Genomic DNA, 16,178 nt, shown 5'->3' with positions numbered 1-16,178 from the left:
ATCTGTTGAGGTTCCTCCAAGTTTCCCCTCCAGTTGGGTACCTGTTGGCTCTATTTCTTGTTTCAGCTACTGTTCAGAAGGTTCTGTATCCATATTGTTCATGAAGATGTTCCTAGATTTTAATGGATTTTCCATTGATTAAATAAATATTATGTATCTATCTTTTCATTAACAACAATGGAAATTACAATCTTGACTTTATACTCAAGTTTAGGTATGGTATCACTGGAATTGCACAATCTTAATTAACCTTTATGGTGTAGTGCTTTGTTAATCACGAATGTTGTGAAGTGATTGTAGTGCTAGAAATGGGTAGGCATCAATTCAGTTTGCAGCAGAAATGCGCTGCCTGTAAGAAACAAAAAGGCTTTTATGTTCACAACAAAAATTTTTGTTTGTTGCTTTTGTAATGTGAAACTGGACTGGGAGGAGAACAATTTAGAAAACACATTAAAAGTGCCAGTCACCTGACAAAAGAGGCTGCAGTGGAATTTCATCTAAATGGCAGGCTGCTATTTGGCGAGATGTTTGAAAATGCCAAAAAAATGAAAACTGATACTGAATCCATGCACCACGATATAGTTAAAATATGTTTAATGGCAAACATCCTATTTACTAAACTAGATATTTGTGAAGTTAGGTCATTTTTAAATAGATATGTACTCGGTGTTGGTTGTATATCCAGTGGACTTCGTCCAGAATGTCAGACAATGCAATAATGAAATAAAAGAAGAAATCAAAGATGCTTAGAAGGATGTTCCTGGTGCGATTATTGTCGATGAAACTTATGACAAAAATGGAAGGTGTGTATCTGCAGTTTTATATTGGACAATGACTGCAACATCAGAACAGAAACTGTATCTGACTTCCTGCAACTTTTTAAATGTTGCAACAGAGGTACTCGTGGTCAGGCCAAAGTGGACGCCCTAAAAGACTACAGCATTAAATTGGAAAATGCTGTTGGTTTAGTATCAGACTCTGCTGCATACATGGGATCTTGTTTTGAAGCACTTGAAACATTGATCAGAGACCATGTAATAAATTTCAAATGCTGGATACACAAAATTAACTTTGTTGTTGACAGCTTGATGAAAGAACTAAAGGAACTAATTTTCATTTTCAGTAAGGTAAAAATGCCATTTCTGCACTCCTGCAAAAACAAAGTGCGCACCTTCAGTTCCTTCAAGAGAAATTTCTTAATTTACGAAAAAAACTTTTTCCCATGAGATTGAATTCTTGGCTCCATGCAGTGCAGTACTTGGACATACTTACCAGCAATTATCAAATTTTTCAGATCTTTAGTAGACAGAAATGCTGCCGTTGAGCTCATTCTTGGTCATTCGAAAAATTAAGCTGCATCAGATTGTTATCTTGCACTGCAAATTTGTGAGTGATACATGTGCTAGTGTTGTCAGTTTAGTGACAACACTGGAAGACACAACTTGCCCTCTTGCATATTTGTTGTGCGAGGAACTTGAGAGCAAAAAAATTATTGAAAGGAAATTGTGAAGGTTGCATTTCAACAGGCACTGTTGTTTTCACACACTTTACCATGAGGCACAGAAAGCATCTGCTGCTATGAGAAGTTGCTTTCAGATCAAACTATACTTTTACAAAAACATTGGCGAGCTCTTAGTGCTGCAGTTTGTGGTGCAAAGCTATATTTGAATGAATCTGCTTTTAATATAACAAAAAAGGTTCCACATTTTGAAAACATTCCATCTGACAGTTTTTTAAGCTTATTAGTCATTCCATTGACACATATTTAACTGTTTGAGATGTGATGAGAAACCTGATATAGTGCAACTTCTACTCTGTGGAAACCTTAAAAACAATGAATTGGGAAGAGCTGCTTTATCTGCAATGTAGGCACCTGTGAACAGCATGGATGTGGAGAGATACTTCTCAGTGTACAATTTAGTTGTGGCAGGAGGAGGTCAGTGAAGCCAGACACTATTGAAACAACTTCAGTGATTGCATTTAGTAGATAAACATTTGTATATGTGCCTATAATGCGTGTAAATTTGAATGAGAACTAAAACAATGGTGGTCTCTCAGAAGTAATCAATTTCCTGTGTTATTGTTTAAAAAAATACACTACTGGCCATTAAAATTGCTACACCAAGAAGAAATGCAGATGATACACAGGTATTCATTGGACAAATATATTATACTAGAACTGACATGTGATTACATTTTCACGCAATTTGGGTGCACAGATCCTGAGAAATCAGTACCTAGAACAACCACCTCTGACCGTAATAACGGCCTTGATACACCTGGGCATTGAGTCAGAGCTTGGATGGTGTGTACAGGTACACCTGCCCATGCAGCTTCAACACGATATCACAGTTCATCAAGAGTAGTGACTGGCATATTGTCACAAGCCAGTTGCTCGGCCACCATTGACGAGATGTTTTCAGTTGGTGAGAGATCTGGAGAATGTTCTGGCCAGGGCAGCAGTCGAACATTTTCTGTATCCAGAAAGGCCCGTACAGGACCTGCAACATGCGGTCATGCATTATCCTGCTGAAATGTAGGCTTTCGCAGGGATCGAATGAAGGGTAGAGCCACGGGTCCTAACACATCTGAAATGTAACGTCCACTGTTCAAAGTGCCGTCAATGAGAGCAAGAGGTGACCGAGGCTTGTAACCAATGGCACCCCATACCATCACGCCGGGTGATACACCAGTATGGCGATGACGAATACATGCTTCCAATGGGCGTTCACCGTGATGTCGCCAAACGCGGATGCGACCATCATGATGCTGTAAACGGAACCTGGATTCATCTGAAAAAATGACGTTTTGCCATTTGTGCACCCAGGTTCGTCATTGAGTACACCATCGCAGACGCTCCTGTCTGTGATGCAGCGTCAAGGGTAACCGCAGCCATGGTCTCCGTGCTGATAATGCATGCTGCTCCAAACGTCGTCGAACTGTTCGTGCAGATGGTTGTTGTCTTGCAAACATACCCATCTGTTGACTCAGGGATCGAGACGTGGGTGCATGATCCATTACAGCCATGCGGATAAGGTGTCCGTCATCTCGACTGTAGTGCTACGAGGCCATTGGGATCCAGCACGGCGTTCCGTATTACCCTCCTGAATCCACCAATTCCATATTCTGCTAACAGTCATTGGATCTCGACCAACGCGAGCAGCAATGTTGCGATACGATAAACTGCAATCGCGATAGGCTACAATCTGACATTTATCAAAGCCGGAAACATGATGGTATGCATTTCTCCTCCTTACATGAGGCATCACAACAATGTTTCACCAGGCAACGCTGCTCAACTGCTGTTTGTGTATAAGAAATTGGTTGGAAACTTTCCTCATGTCAGCACGTTGTAAGTGTCGCCACCAGCACCAATCTTGTGTGAATGCTCTGAAAAGCTAATCATTTGCATATCACAGAATCTTCTTCCTGTAGGTTAAATCTTGCTTCTGTAGCACATCATCTTCATGGTGTAGCAATTTAAATGACCAGTAGTGTAAAACTGAATAGGGAAAAGAAAAAAAATCGAACTTTAAGATAAGAATTTTGCATGTATATATTGTTTAGGGTCATTTAAATTCACACACCCACCAAAAAATATAAATTCTAAATAAATTGTAAAACTGGATTTTCCATTGTTTGAATACTAAATAAATGCTATATTCAAATTTCAAAATACTAAATTTTCAAAATTAATATGCTAATTTCACATAGGTCTAGCAATGGGCATGGAGAATGTAGTTTTAAAATAATGCCGCATCCACAGTGATCGACAAGGAGTCTGGTAGTAACGGGATAGGATCTGTGAAGAAGCTTTGTAGGAACTGAACAGTGTCTTGAATGAAGGATGGGAGATTGTGGACAACAGTTTGTAGGTGTCGATCGACAAAGGCAGATGATCGTTCTGTGAGAGTGTTGTACCCAGCAACACAGGGATGACCAGTAGGGAGATTTGGGGTTTTGAGTTTCTAGAGTTTGGGGAGTAGCTGAAAATTAGGAGTGTACAGAGTTGCTGTTGTGAGGAGGGACATGGATTCAGGTGTTGGGATGGATCTAAGGTGTTGAACAGCTGCTGGAGGTCCTATTGGACTTCTGGGATGGGATCATGGTTGTAGGGTTTGTATGCAGAGGTGTTGGCAAGTTGGCAGAGACCCTCAGCCATAAAGCCACTAAGATTCTTGTACACTGGTGAAACCTTTGTCTGTGGGAAGGATGATACGATCAATCCTTTACCTGAAAACCGATGAAGACCTTACTGTCCGTCCCACAGGCAATGCTCCATTGCAGTGGTAATGAATCATAGTGACTATGTGGCTGTGGGTCTCCACCAACTTTCTGAGACCTCCACGAGCAAACCTTATGAACTTGACATCAAGCAGCTCCTCAAGGACCTACGTCCATCCCAAAATAATGACACCTGAATCGATCTCTCCACTCACCCCAGCAACTCCCCACACACCTAACTTTCATCTACTCCCTAAACTCCCTACTCATTGTCTCATTTTTGCTGGGCACAAGGCTCCCACAGAACAAACATCAGCCTTTGTTGAGTGACACATCCAAACTATTGTCCATAACCTTCCATCCTACATTTGACACTGCTCATGTCATTCAGTGCCTCTCCACAGTTCCTGTCACGTTACCACAGACTCCTTGTTGGTCACTCTGGATTCGGCATCATTGTGCAACATCATCCTCCATATGCCCCTTACCTTGCACCCATAGAACACTCACTACCTTTCCAAATGTGCTCCTGATGGTAACCCACTACCTCCTTCCTAATCCTCCTAGCCAACCAAATCCTAACCCACAGTTATTTCCCTTTCAAAGATCCAATTTATAAACAAATCCATGGTACTGCCTTGGGTATTTGCATGGCACCATCTATGCCAACTTATTTATGGACCATCTGGAGAAATATTTCCTATCCAGTCAACACACAAAACTCAATATCTGGTTCAGATCATTCACAACATTTTCAAGATCTGGGCTCAGAACAAGGACAACCTTTGCTCTTTCCTCCACAACCCCAACACCTACTCCAGAGTCGACTTCACCTGGTCATTCTCAGCTCGTTGAGCCACGTTCTTAGATATCTTACTTCACTTCCTAGATGGCTCCAGAAATAGGTCTGTTCGTATGGAGTGCACCAAACACCAATGATACCTGCACTTTGACAGCTGTCATCCATTCCATGTCAAAAAGTCTCTTCCGTACAGCGGTGCTGCCCGTGGACCCCACATCTACAGTGGAAAGCAGGTGTTATCAAAATTTCGAAAGACGTGTCTCTTTCCTACTGTTCCCTCTTTGTGTCCTTTTCTACTCTCTCTCTCTCTCTCTCTCTCTCTCTCTATCTCTATCTCTATCTCTATCCATCTATCTATCCACTTCAACCAGGCAACTGCTTTCAATAATTGATAATCAATAATTAGTCTTGATATGGCCACAGGTGTGTGTGTGTGTGTGTGTGTGTGTGTGTGTGTGTGTGTGTGTGTGTTGTCTGATTTTACTCATGATTGTATAAAGGTTTTAAACCATTGGTCTAGAGCAAGTGTTCACAAACCATTCATGTCACAGAGCACTTTGAGAATTCTGGTACCTAAATGGAACGGCTTTTTATTTTGAAAGTTCTTTAAAAAGTGATAAAATAATGTTTAATTAGTGATTTCTTCAGTTTTAAATCATAACTAACAACACAGAAATCATAAAAGGTTAAAACAATAATGTTGTCAAAATGTCAAGTTATTAATAATTTTTTGCAGAGTATTTATTCACTTTCGTGGAACAGCAGTGTTCAGCATAACTCAGTTTGGGAAACCCTGGTCTAGAGGCAGTGGTAGTATCTCCAACAACTAGCACACATTGTTTATTTGCAATATGCATTTGTGCCACCAACAAATGTTTAAATATGGAGAGAGAGGGGCTCTATCATAGATGGTGTTTAACTACTTTGGTACAAAGGTTCTGATGTCAGTCATTTGTGTGTAGCCACAGTTTTTGATGAGGCTAGAAGGTGAAGGTAGTGATTTGAATGTGAACAAGCAAAGTCAACAAATATGATCTAATGAAAAGTTTGCCTGACAACTAAACATTGGATATATTTTGTGAGTGGTAAGAATTCTTGTGCAGTGCACATTACTTTGCATTGTACCTTTGGTTCTGTATCAGGGTTGGGTAAGAATGAATTAAGCCAGTGGGCCGAACCCTGGCATGATTGCTGTAGAGCTTAGCCTTGCTGGCATGTTTCCCCCACCACTATGCCACACTGTCTGAGCATTGGGGGGGGGGGGGGGGGTCTGCAAACATGCCACATTTAAATATTAATGCAGAAGCACTGCATAAGACTTGGTTTTATATTTCACATTTCTCAACAATATAGATCAAAATAAAACTTCTTCAGTATTATTTATTCATTTTTGATGCACTGAAGTTGTGTAATTTTTGTCTGGCACAGTCGGCATATAGACAGAGGCAGACCATTCTACAGACTTTCACATTCTGGTTGCCACATAATCATGACTTAGTTTGATAGTTGAGAAAACATCTTTCATACATGTATGTTGATAGAAATATCATAACATTTTTGCAACCTCATTGTGGAGGTGTAGAAACTCTACATGAGGAGAGCAATATAGATGTCCTGGACAGTGTTAACGTTAATGTCTATAAAACAGGAATTATCCTGCAGATCAGTCAATTACAGCTGCACATGCACAGGAGCGCTTTTAACTGAAATGGCAAACGGTCTCAAAAACAGCTGTAAGATTGCCAGTGTCCTCAAAACATGTAGGAAACTGTCATTGTAATTCTTTAAAGACCACAATGAATTCTTCAGACCTCTTGTTTTCTTTAATGCCAATGGGCTTAGGAAACTGTATTGTTTGTCGGAATGTGTCCCTTCAACGCAATTTTCTCTGTAAATGCACCCCAAAAAATCAGAAGTAAGTTGTTTCTCTCCTTGCAGTGTTGTAGTGTGGGCAATGTGCAGACAAATCCCCTTAAAATGTGAGGTCTGCAATCCATTCCGGATGTTCTAATTTTCATTCATCCTTTTTCCTCCATAAATTCAACGATAGCGAGTTTGAAATTGAAAAATCATTCCAGGCCTGTCTCTTGACTTAACCAGTGTATTTTTCAGTAATGTATGGAGTCTCCCTACTCTTCATTCGTTTCCACTGAAAACTGATGCGCGCAACGTCAGAAATTGTACTATTCGTACCACCAGTTTCTTCACGTGCTCCAGACCTGCAAATTTAGCACAGAGTGCTAATTGATGTAGATAATGATGAATCCCATCTGCTGAATGTTGTAACTTCTGGTGTTTACATTGCCAACTATTTTTTTCTGTGTGGTATTGTAATGTCGTTTCATAGCAAATTGGCAGTACCCATTGCGTATCCTACGATGTACTGTATATTTAGAATTATCCCCCTCTTCTGTCATCCTCATTAATTCTTAAGGACCTGTGATGATAGATGGCTAGAATGCCCCCCCCCCCCTTTTTTTCCCTTCCTCTTCTTCAAACAACCGCTGAATCTGTGAGTGTCCTCCATACCACGATCATATAGTGAACAGTAAACAACACTGACGTGACAAGTCTGCTGAACTGAAGAGAGTTGTGCTAACCAAAAAAGGCCACGAGGCAGTAATAAATGAAACGTTGTGCTGTTCTGCTAATTGCAAGAAGGACCATGCAAAGCAGAGACACACTGAGCCTTGGCCCACCAACGGCCTGCACACACTGCACGTGTGTAGTTAGACCTGCCATGCCCATTCTGTAGTATGTCCTACAACATTATTTTTTGTTGGGAGCTATTTTATGTTACAAATGTCTGCAATTTCAGTACTGCTTTTGTTCATATTTTATGTTATTTGACTGTCTTAGTGACATGTATCAGACGCAGTTCTGCCAGTGGGTCCACCATTTTACATATTTTGGCAGTTTAACATATTGCTGACCACTGTCCTGTGTAAAGTGTCCAGCTAGAAATTCATAAATGGAATGCCAAGACTTTTTATTTTCAATGTACTTATTTCAGTCTCGGGCAACACAAATGGTGTCATAACCAGTTTTGAATTGTTAACAAGTACTGGTAATAAGTTGACTTGAATCAAAACTGGTAATGATACCACCTTTGTGAGCTGGAGTGAAATATACAAAAGAAGTAGCTACCCAAAAATAAATCCTTATGGCTTTCCAGTTTTGCATTTTGTCACTGGAAAGTTACCAAAATGTATTTTTTTTCTTAAAACACTTCTTTTTGGAATGAAGTTACCTTGTATATTTATGTATATCATTCTTGAAACTACCTTGTAGATTAAATCTGTGTACTGGTCCAGGACCTCCACCTCGAACCTTGCCTTTTGCAGGATGCTACTCTTACTGGCAGAGTAAGAAGAGAATAGAAGCTTTCGAAATGTGGTGCTACAGAAGAATGCTGAAGATTAGATGGGTAGATCACATAACTAATGATGAAGTATTGAATAGAATTGGGGAAAAGAAGAGTTTGTGGCACAACTTGACAAAAAGAAGGGATCGGTTGGTAGGACATGTTCTGAGGCACCAAGGGATCACAAATTTAGCATTGGAGGGCTGCGTGGATGGTAAAAATCCTAGAGGGAGACCAAGAGATGAATACACTAAGCAGATTCAGAAGGATGTAGGTTGCATTAAGTACTGGGAGATGAAGAAGCTTGCACAGGATAGGGTAGCATGGAGAGCGGCATCAAACCAGTCTCAGGACTGAAGACCACAACAACAACAACTCTTACTGGCAAAGCTACCCAGACACATTCTCGTATAGCATTCGTGTTCTTAGTACTGATTTCATTGACAGGGTGATTGGGTACATTACATACAGTAAATTTGTGTAAAATCAAAGAAATGAAAGTCCAGGATGGAATAATGACAATATTATGAATAGGCTAAATTGCTATTCACCATATAGTGAAGATGTTGAGTCGCAGACATAAAAAAAAACTGTCACAAAAAACAACACACACACACACACACACACACACACACACACACACACGCACGCACGCAAACACAACTCGTATCTGTGTGTGTGTGTGTGTGTGTGTGTGTGTGTGTGTGTGTGTGTGTGTGTGTGTGTGTGTGTGTGTGTGCATGTGCATGTGTGAGAAGGCCTACTGTCCAGTAGTGTAAATTTCTGTAAGGAATAAACACATTTATAAATGGTACACTCAGCTCTTTGATCTGATTTCTGCAGACATTCTTGAATTAAACACAAACACTACTCAAATTTTAGGCCTTAAGCCTGTTCTAACTGGCTGAATGTTGTCTCTGAGGCAGTAAGGGAGCACTCTATGATTGTGGTACATCTAATTAGCATGTTGACAGTCACTTCAGCCTTTGTCAGTAAATGAATGGTGGTGGTGGTGGTGCTTCTTCTTCTTTATTCCAGCAGCTCCTCATTTAGCCTTAAAAATCTAAGAGGATCTCGTTTCAGACCTCCCTACTTCAGAAAAAAATCTGAGGAGGTACTGGGAATAAAATCTGGGGTGTTCTGCACTGAAGACAGCAACACTAACCAATTAGCTACAGAAGAGTCTCTTATTGGGTTAACACCTTGAATAATGTGTGTTGCATTCTTTTGTAACCATGAATACTTCTACCTTTCTTGAAGAGGTTCCCGAGCACTGCAGCTCTTTTATTTTAATATAACCTTCATCTTATAATTTAAGTATTGCAAATAACCTGTATAGATCCTTCAGCAGTCCTGTTGTGTGTACCTCACAACTGAACTTCTGATAAAGTTGTAATCCCAGGAATTTAACACTGTCATCTCTTCTAGAGTTGTAGCCGTTTTCTTACAGGTTAACACACTTACAATGTGCTTTTTAAATTGAATGGCCATGACTTTGCTATAAACTGTTTGTTAATGTCCATGAAAATTTACAAGCAACCCCTTCTAAAAATTCTCTTGAATTCCCAATTATTTGCATTTTCAATTATCTGCAAACTAAACATATCATCTGCAAATGTAACTGCACAACTGATAAGAGATTAATTACGTACTTCTGCAACAAGAAGTAGTGAAGAAGAATAGAAAAAGTTAGAGAAACAACAGAGATATGTGGGAAGGCTACACAGAAGTGAGAGAGCAAGAAACCCCATGGTGGAGCAAGAAGTAGACTAGAGAAACCATTGGGTAGAGGATACTCTTAAGAATCAAGAACTTATCAAAATAGTAACCCAAGAATGCATGTAATGAAAACTGTTTGAACTTTAGCTGATAAGAAAAAAATTGATAGGACGGATTTACCAGTAACTCACAGAAGACTGCAGTGGTAATAAGAAATTTCTCTACAAAGTAATAAAGGATTATGGGTGGTGAGACGAGGACATCATGAAAGTAATTGAAGATAGAGATGGGAGTGTAGTCAGAAACATGACATATTCAGCAGTAATGGGGGATTACTTCAACCAACTCTCGAATGGAGGCGTGGACAACATCCTGAATGATAATGAAATTCAGGTTGGGTATTAAGAGAACAGAAGGGGTGGAGAAAACCACCAAGTACGTTTGGAACTAGAGGAAGCTCTGAGAAAAATGAGCAAAGGAAAATTTAGCAGAGCTGATGAATTACGTGTGTACCTGATCAAGGTGGCAGGAACATATGGTATCCATTGGCTGTACAGGTTGTTGAATGCAATTTGGAGGGAAAACAAGATCACTGACTATTGGAGCAGAGGTGTAATTATACAATCATTCAAGAAAGGTAATAGTAAACTACTTCAAAATTACAGAGATAGCATTGCTTTCATATGGTTTAAATATTTTGGAGATCATCATAGAAAACAGACATCCAAGTGTAATTGAATGTTTCCTCGAAGAACAAACAGTACATAGGTTTAGGAAAAATGGGGGTACAGTTGATCAGATTGATGCAACTAGAACACTTTTAAAAAATCTGGAAAGTAATAAAAGCATCACACTAGTTATCCTAAACATGGAAAAGCCTGTGATGGTGTACCAAGATCTGGATATTCCTAGATAACAGAAATAGACCAAGAAACTGAAGATGCACTACAAAATATGGATCAGCAGCGTTAGAGTAGGAAATAGTGAAGGAGTGATTTGAGACCAAGTGTGGAGTCCAACAGGATACTGCCTTGTCTCCACAGCTCTTCATCATTGTGATGAGTAACATCATGAAATGGATAAAGAAATAGTATGGAACTGAATTGAAAGCAATGGTTTTTGCTGATGGTGGTGTTATCTGGAGAGAGACAAATGAAGTCCAAGAAAACTGAGTATACGGTACATTCACTTTTGAGTAGTTTGGTCTATCAGTGAACCAAAGACTGTAGCTACGAAGGTAGGCAGAGGAGGACAGCCTTGAGTTACAGCTGAATGGAAGACCCTAGGAGAAGTACAACATTTCCCATATCTGGACAGTGTGATAGTTTGTAAAAACTTAAATCGGTGACGTTACAAGCCATACACACAAAGGTGTCCAGTTTTACAATTAAGATGCCTCCTTTAGGATAACCAAATACTACGTAAGGTAAGACTATTTCCAGGGCCTACTCTATTCCCATTTTAAGATTTGTGCTCTTACAGAGAGAATAATCAAAATCTGTGCTGAGACATGAACAATAAAGGATAAGATAAGGAATGAAAGGAACAAATTGTACTGGAAAATCTCCGCAGGGTTAGATCTGAAACAGATGGAAGAAATCACAATAGCCAAGAAATTCCTTGAAAAGACTGTAAGTGGTAAAAGATCTGATCTTTCTGGTTATCTTGGCATGATTGATTAATGGTGTTCTTGTGGGTGTTCTGCTAAGTTGTTGTTTCCATTTGATGCCCAATATGTTGGATGGACAAGGAGAAGATGGATGATTGACTGATCTGGCCTTGTAACACTAACCAAAACGGCCTTGCTGTGCTGGTACTGCGGACGGCTGAAAGCAAGGGAAACTATAGCTGTAATTTTTCCTGAGGGGATGCAGCTTTACCGTATGGTTAAATGATGATGGCGCTCTCTTGGGTAATCAGGAGCATTGTCTCAGCACACACAAATTGTGAATTATTCAGTCATAGCTGCTAGTAACAGCTTTTCATGACCAAGTGTGGATTAAGTAAAAATTATTTCTTCAGGTCAATCAGGAAGTAACACTGACAGCTTAAAACTACCATGCTGCATGATTTTTTTATGGGAAGGATTCATGCAACCAAACAAGAATTCCTGAGTGATGTTGCATCTCAATCTAAAATTAATTCAAATAATTTTAGATTTAGATGCGACACCACTCAGAAACTCGTGTTCATTTGTGTCATTGCTCCACATCCACTAATCAAACTGCTGTGCAGAGCTTAAACTGCATCATTTCAGTTACACATGTGTTTCCTTTAGATTCAGTGCAAAACTAAAGACTAATGTAAGATATGTTAAGCTCAATAAAACTCTGCTACTGCACCAGAACAATACTGTGCCATTTGATATTATATCATATAAATTACATAGTAATTGTTTGCTGAAAGTGTGGTTTTGTGTTCATTTAGGTCTGTTTTGGAAAACCAGTTGCGTTGCCTCATGGACAGAGTTGATGAATTGAATCAAGAGGCCATTAAGTTCAATCGCTACCAACAACAGGTTAATAGGCAGATTCAGGATAAAAACAGATATCTACAAAAGAGGGTAAGTAAAGTTTACACATTATTCGTATGAAGTATGCTGATGTAAAAGACATCTGTGCTTGATTCAGGAAACACAATGTTAGTATTGCTGATACATGACATTATCCTAGCCTTCAGTATTAATAGTTCTCTGCATGGGGAGGAGGTAAGGATAGATTGTGGAACATTAAAGAGAATGACCCCAGGATGAGAGGGACCCACCTGATTTGAGGATGAGTGGAGGCAGTCATTTTACAAGGGGGTACCCAAAAAAAACTGGAATAACATTACCGTGGGTGGAGCTTATGTAGTAGGCATTTCTGCTGCTAGGCTTGTGTAGTGCAACTCATAGCCAGTTCACCAGTGTTGTCAACATGGCTTGTTCTGTTCATCTGCAGTGATTGTTTTTGCTAGTGTTGTGTCGTTCTTGTTTCAGTTTTTATGATGGCAAGCTTAAGTGAACAATGTGTAGCCTCAAAATTGTGTTTTCTACTCAGTAAAAATGCTGCTGAAACTGTTTTATTGTTGAAAACAGCTTACCAAGATGACACTATGGCAAAAACTCAAGTGTATGAGTAATTTGCTCGATTTAAAAACAGCGACATTTCGATTGGTGACGAACCTTGTTCTGGACATCCATCAACTGCCCAAATCAATGAAAATATTGAAAAAAATCAAGAGATTGTGCTCACAGACTGTTGACACGCAGTTGATCAACTGTCAGAGATTAGTGGGTTATCTTGGACCTTGATTTCTGGCAGGCAGGAGACTGGTTCTTTCACCACGACACCACACCTGCCCACACACAGCCATCACTGTTACACAGTTTTGTCTAAAAGTGGCATGATTCTTCTGCCCCACACACACCTTACTAATCTGACCTGGCTCCATGTGACTTTTTCTTATCTGCACATATGAAAAGGGGCATGAAAGGACACTGAATTGACAAAATTGAAGGAGGCAAGAAAAAACAAGGAAGGAGCTGTCAGCCATTTCTGAAGATGACTACAAAAATGTTTTGAACAGTGGAAGTACTAGAGGGACAAATGTATTAGTTGTAATGGAGAGTATTTTGAAGGGGATAAAGTTGTTTTGTAAATAATTTGGAAATACATAGTTTTTAAAAAATAATCACGGTTTTTTGGCACCCCTTAATTAGATTATAGAATGTACACAAATATTTGCCAGAATGGCAACTACTATGCCTGGGAGGTTTTAATGCTTGAGGTAATGTTCCTCCTCCAGACAACTCCTCATAATTCAGCAAAATATTCAAGCCATCTCCAAAGAATGGAGTACCAAGTCTTCTATAATGTTCACTTTTATTTGCTTGTGTTACATATTGTACATTACAGGGGGTACAGTTGGTCAGTAACTGTTTGTTGTGGTTCCATGCAGCCACTGTTAATAATTCATGGACTTGCTTACAAACCGTGTTAAGGACACTCTAAAGGAACATATCCATGCCCTTTTGTTATGTTGGCCTTTGTATAAATTTTTTGAATATGTTGAGATTTATCATTAGAAGGAGCTGAAAAGTGTTTCCTATTTTTGTTTGTTTGTTATATATCATAAAATATCATTCTCCACTGGATGAATAATAATAATAATTATTATTATTATCATTACATCTGTTTTATAGAATATTTTTATTCATAAGTTTAACTACAGTCTACTGGTCTCACTGAATATGAAGTAATGTTTATTACTTTCATTTCTCTTTAGGCACAAGAAAATGCCAACAGACAAGGTAAAAATGAGCCACCTCTTCCTGAAGAAGACATCAATAAACTGTTCAGGCCAATTCCTGTGCCGCAGCGTCTCAATCCTATGATAGTATCTGGCCAAATAAATACTTATAGTCAACACATATCTCAGTTTTGCTCACAGGCTCTTGCAAAATTGTATATCACTCAAGCACTCCAGAGTGCAAAGGAAAGCAAAAACCATTAAGTTGTGTGTCAGTTATTGTCTGAATTGTATCTTGAAATAAATGTGTGTGATATTTTTACTTTTTTCAGTAATCCCTTTGTCTTTAACTTTAAGCTCTATTGATTATATACTTATTAATAAAATGTTGGCATGACACTAAATCATATTATGTGATAATATTAGGAAAAGGATAAACTGCTGCCCACCTTATAGGGATGATGGAGTCAGATAGGCACAACAGAGAGACTGGTGCGCTTTCAGCCAAAAGGCTTTCTTCTAAGGTGTACACACACACACACACACACACACACACACACACACACACACACACACACACACACACACACACCAGGCCACTGTCTCTGGCCACTGAGACCATACTGTAAGCAAGTGCGGATTACAGGAATATCAACCTGGGTAATGAGATGAGGATGAAGCTGGGGTGGGGAACAGTAATGTGCTGCTTGTTGAAGTATACAGAGTTGTGATGGGGACTTGTTAGGGCATATAGCTGCAGTTGGGATGTTAGATACAGGTGGGGGGGGGGGGGGGGGGGGGGGACAAGGAGAGAAGTAGAAGAGGGGAACAAGACTGTGGGTGCTTCGTAGAGCAGCAGGCTGTGTTGTGCTAGAGTGGGTAGGGAAGGGATAGGTGAATAAACAACAGGGACCAATGAAGGTTGAGGCTAAGGAGGTTATGGGAAGGTGGTGGTGGTGGTGACGGCAGCAAGATGATGCATGATACAGGTCTTCCATCTAGGTTTATTACAGTGTTACGATCTACAAGGCAGGGGGTTGGTAGCAAGGGTGGGGTAGGTGTGGACGAGGATATTGCTTAGGTTTGGTGGGCACTGGAATACCGCTGTGGGACGAGTAGTAGTCGAAACTATGGTGGAGAATGTGACTCAGTTGTTCCAGTCCTGGGTGGTACCGAGTCTTTAGGGGAATGCTCCTTTGTGGCTAGGCAGTGTTACTCTACGAGGTGGTAGATGACTGGAGAGATAAGGTGCGGGAGATTTGTTTATGTACAAGGCAGGGAGGGTAATTTCAGTCTGAAGGCCTCAGTGCCACTTGGTATATTTGGAGAGGGACTGCTTGTCACTGTAGATGCGACAGCCACGTGTGGCTAGGCTGTATGGAAATAACTTCTTGGTATGGAATGGGTGGCATCTGTCAAAGTGGAGGTGTTGCTGGTGGGTGGTGGAGTTTACATGGACAGAGGTACTGATGTAGCCATTTTGAGGTAGAGGTAAGCATTGGCGAAGGTGGCTTTGTGGGTTGAGGAAGACCAGGTGAAACGAATGGGAAAGGTGTTGAGATTCTGGAGGAATGTGGATAGGGTATTCTCACCCTGAATCCAGATCATGAAGGTGTCATCAATGAATCTTAACCCAGTAAGGGATTTGGGATACTGGGTGGTAGGGAGTATTTCTCTAGATAGCTCATGAAGAGGTTGGCATAGGATGGTGCCCATTGCTGTACCACAGATTGGTTTGTAGGTGATGCCTTCAAAGGTGAAATAATTGTGGTCGAGAATATAATTGGTCATGATAACCACAGAGTAGTTAGTAGGTTTGGAATAAAGGCCAATTCACAC

At 40.0% G+C, this 16,178-nt stretch overlaps 1 protein-coding gene across 1 annotated transcript in view; it reads left to right on the top strand.

Moving 5' to 3' along the window:
• Positions 1–14,657, top strand: part of LOC126484424 (eukaryotic translation initiation factor 3 subunit H) — a 35,603-nt gene extending 20,946 nt beyond the window's left edge. Inside the window, exons 5-6 of the mRNA XM_050107938.1 lie at positions 12,537–12,672; positions 14,376–14,657. Coding sequence (XP_049963895.1) covers positions 12,537–12,672; positions 14,376–14,603 — 364 coding nt within the window. The 3' untranslated portion in view covers positions 14,604–14,657. The remainder of the gene's footprint in view (positions 1–12,536; positions 12,673–14,375) is intronic.
• Positions 14,658–16,178: the final 1,521 nt, after the last annotated feature.

The sequence above is a fragment of the Schistocerca serialis genome, chromosome 6 (assembly GCF_023864345.2).
Source record: "Schistocerca serialis cubense isolate TAMUIC-IGC-003099 chromosome 6, iqSchSeri2.2, whole genome shotgun sequence".
NCBI lineage: Eukaryota > Metazoa > Arthropoda > Insecta > Orthoptera > Acrididae > Schistocerca > Schistocerca serialis.
Note: the sequence above shows the minus strand (reverse complement) of the source record. Positions and strands in the feature narration are given on the sequence as shown.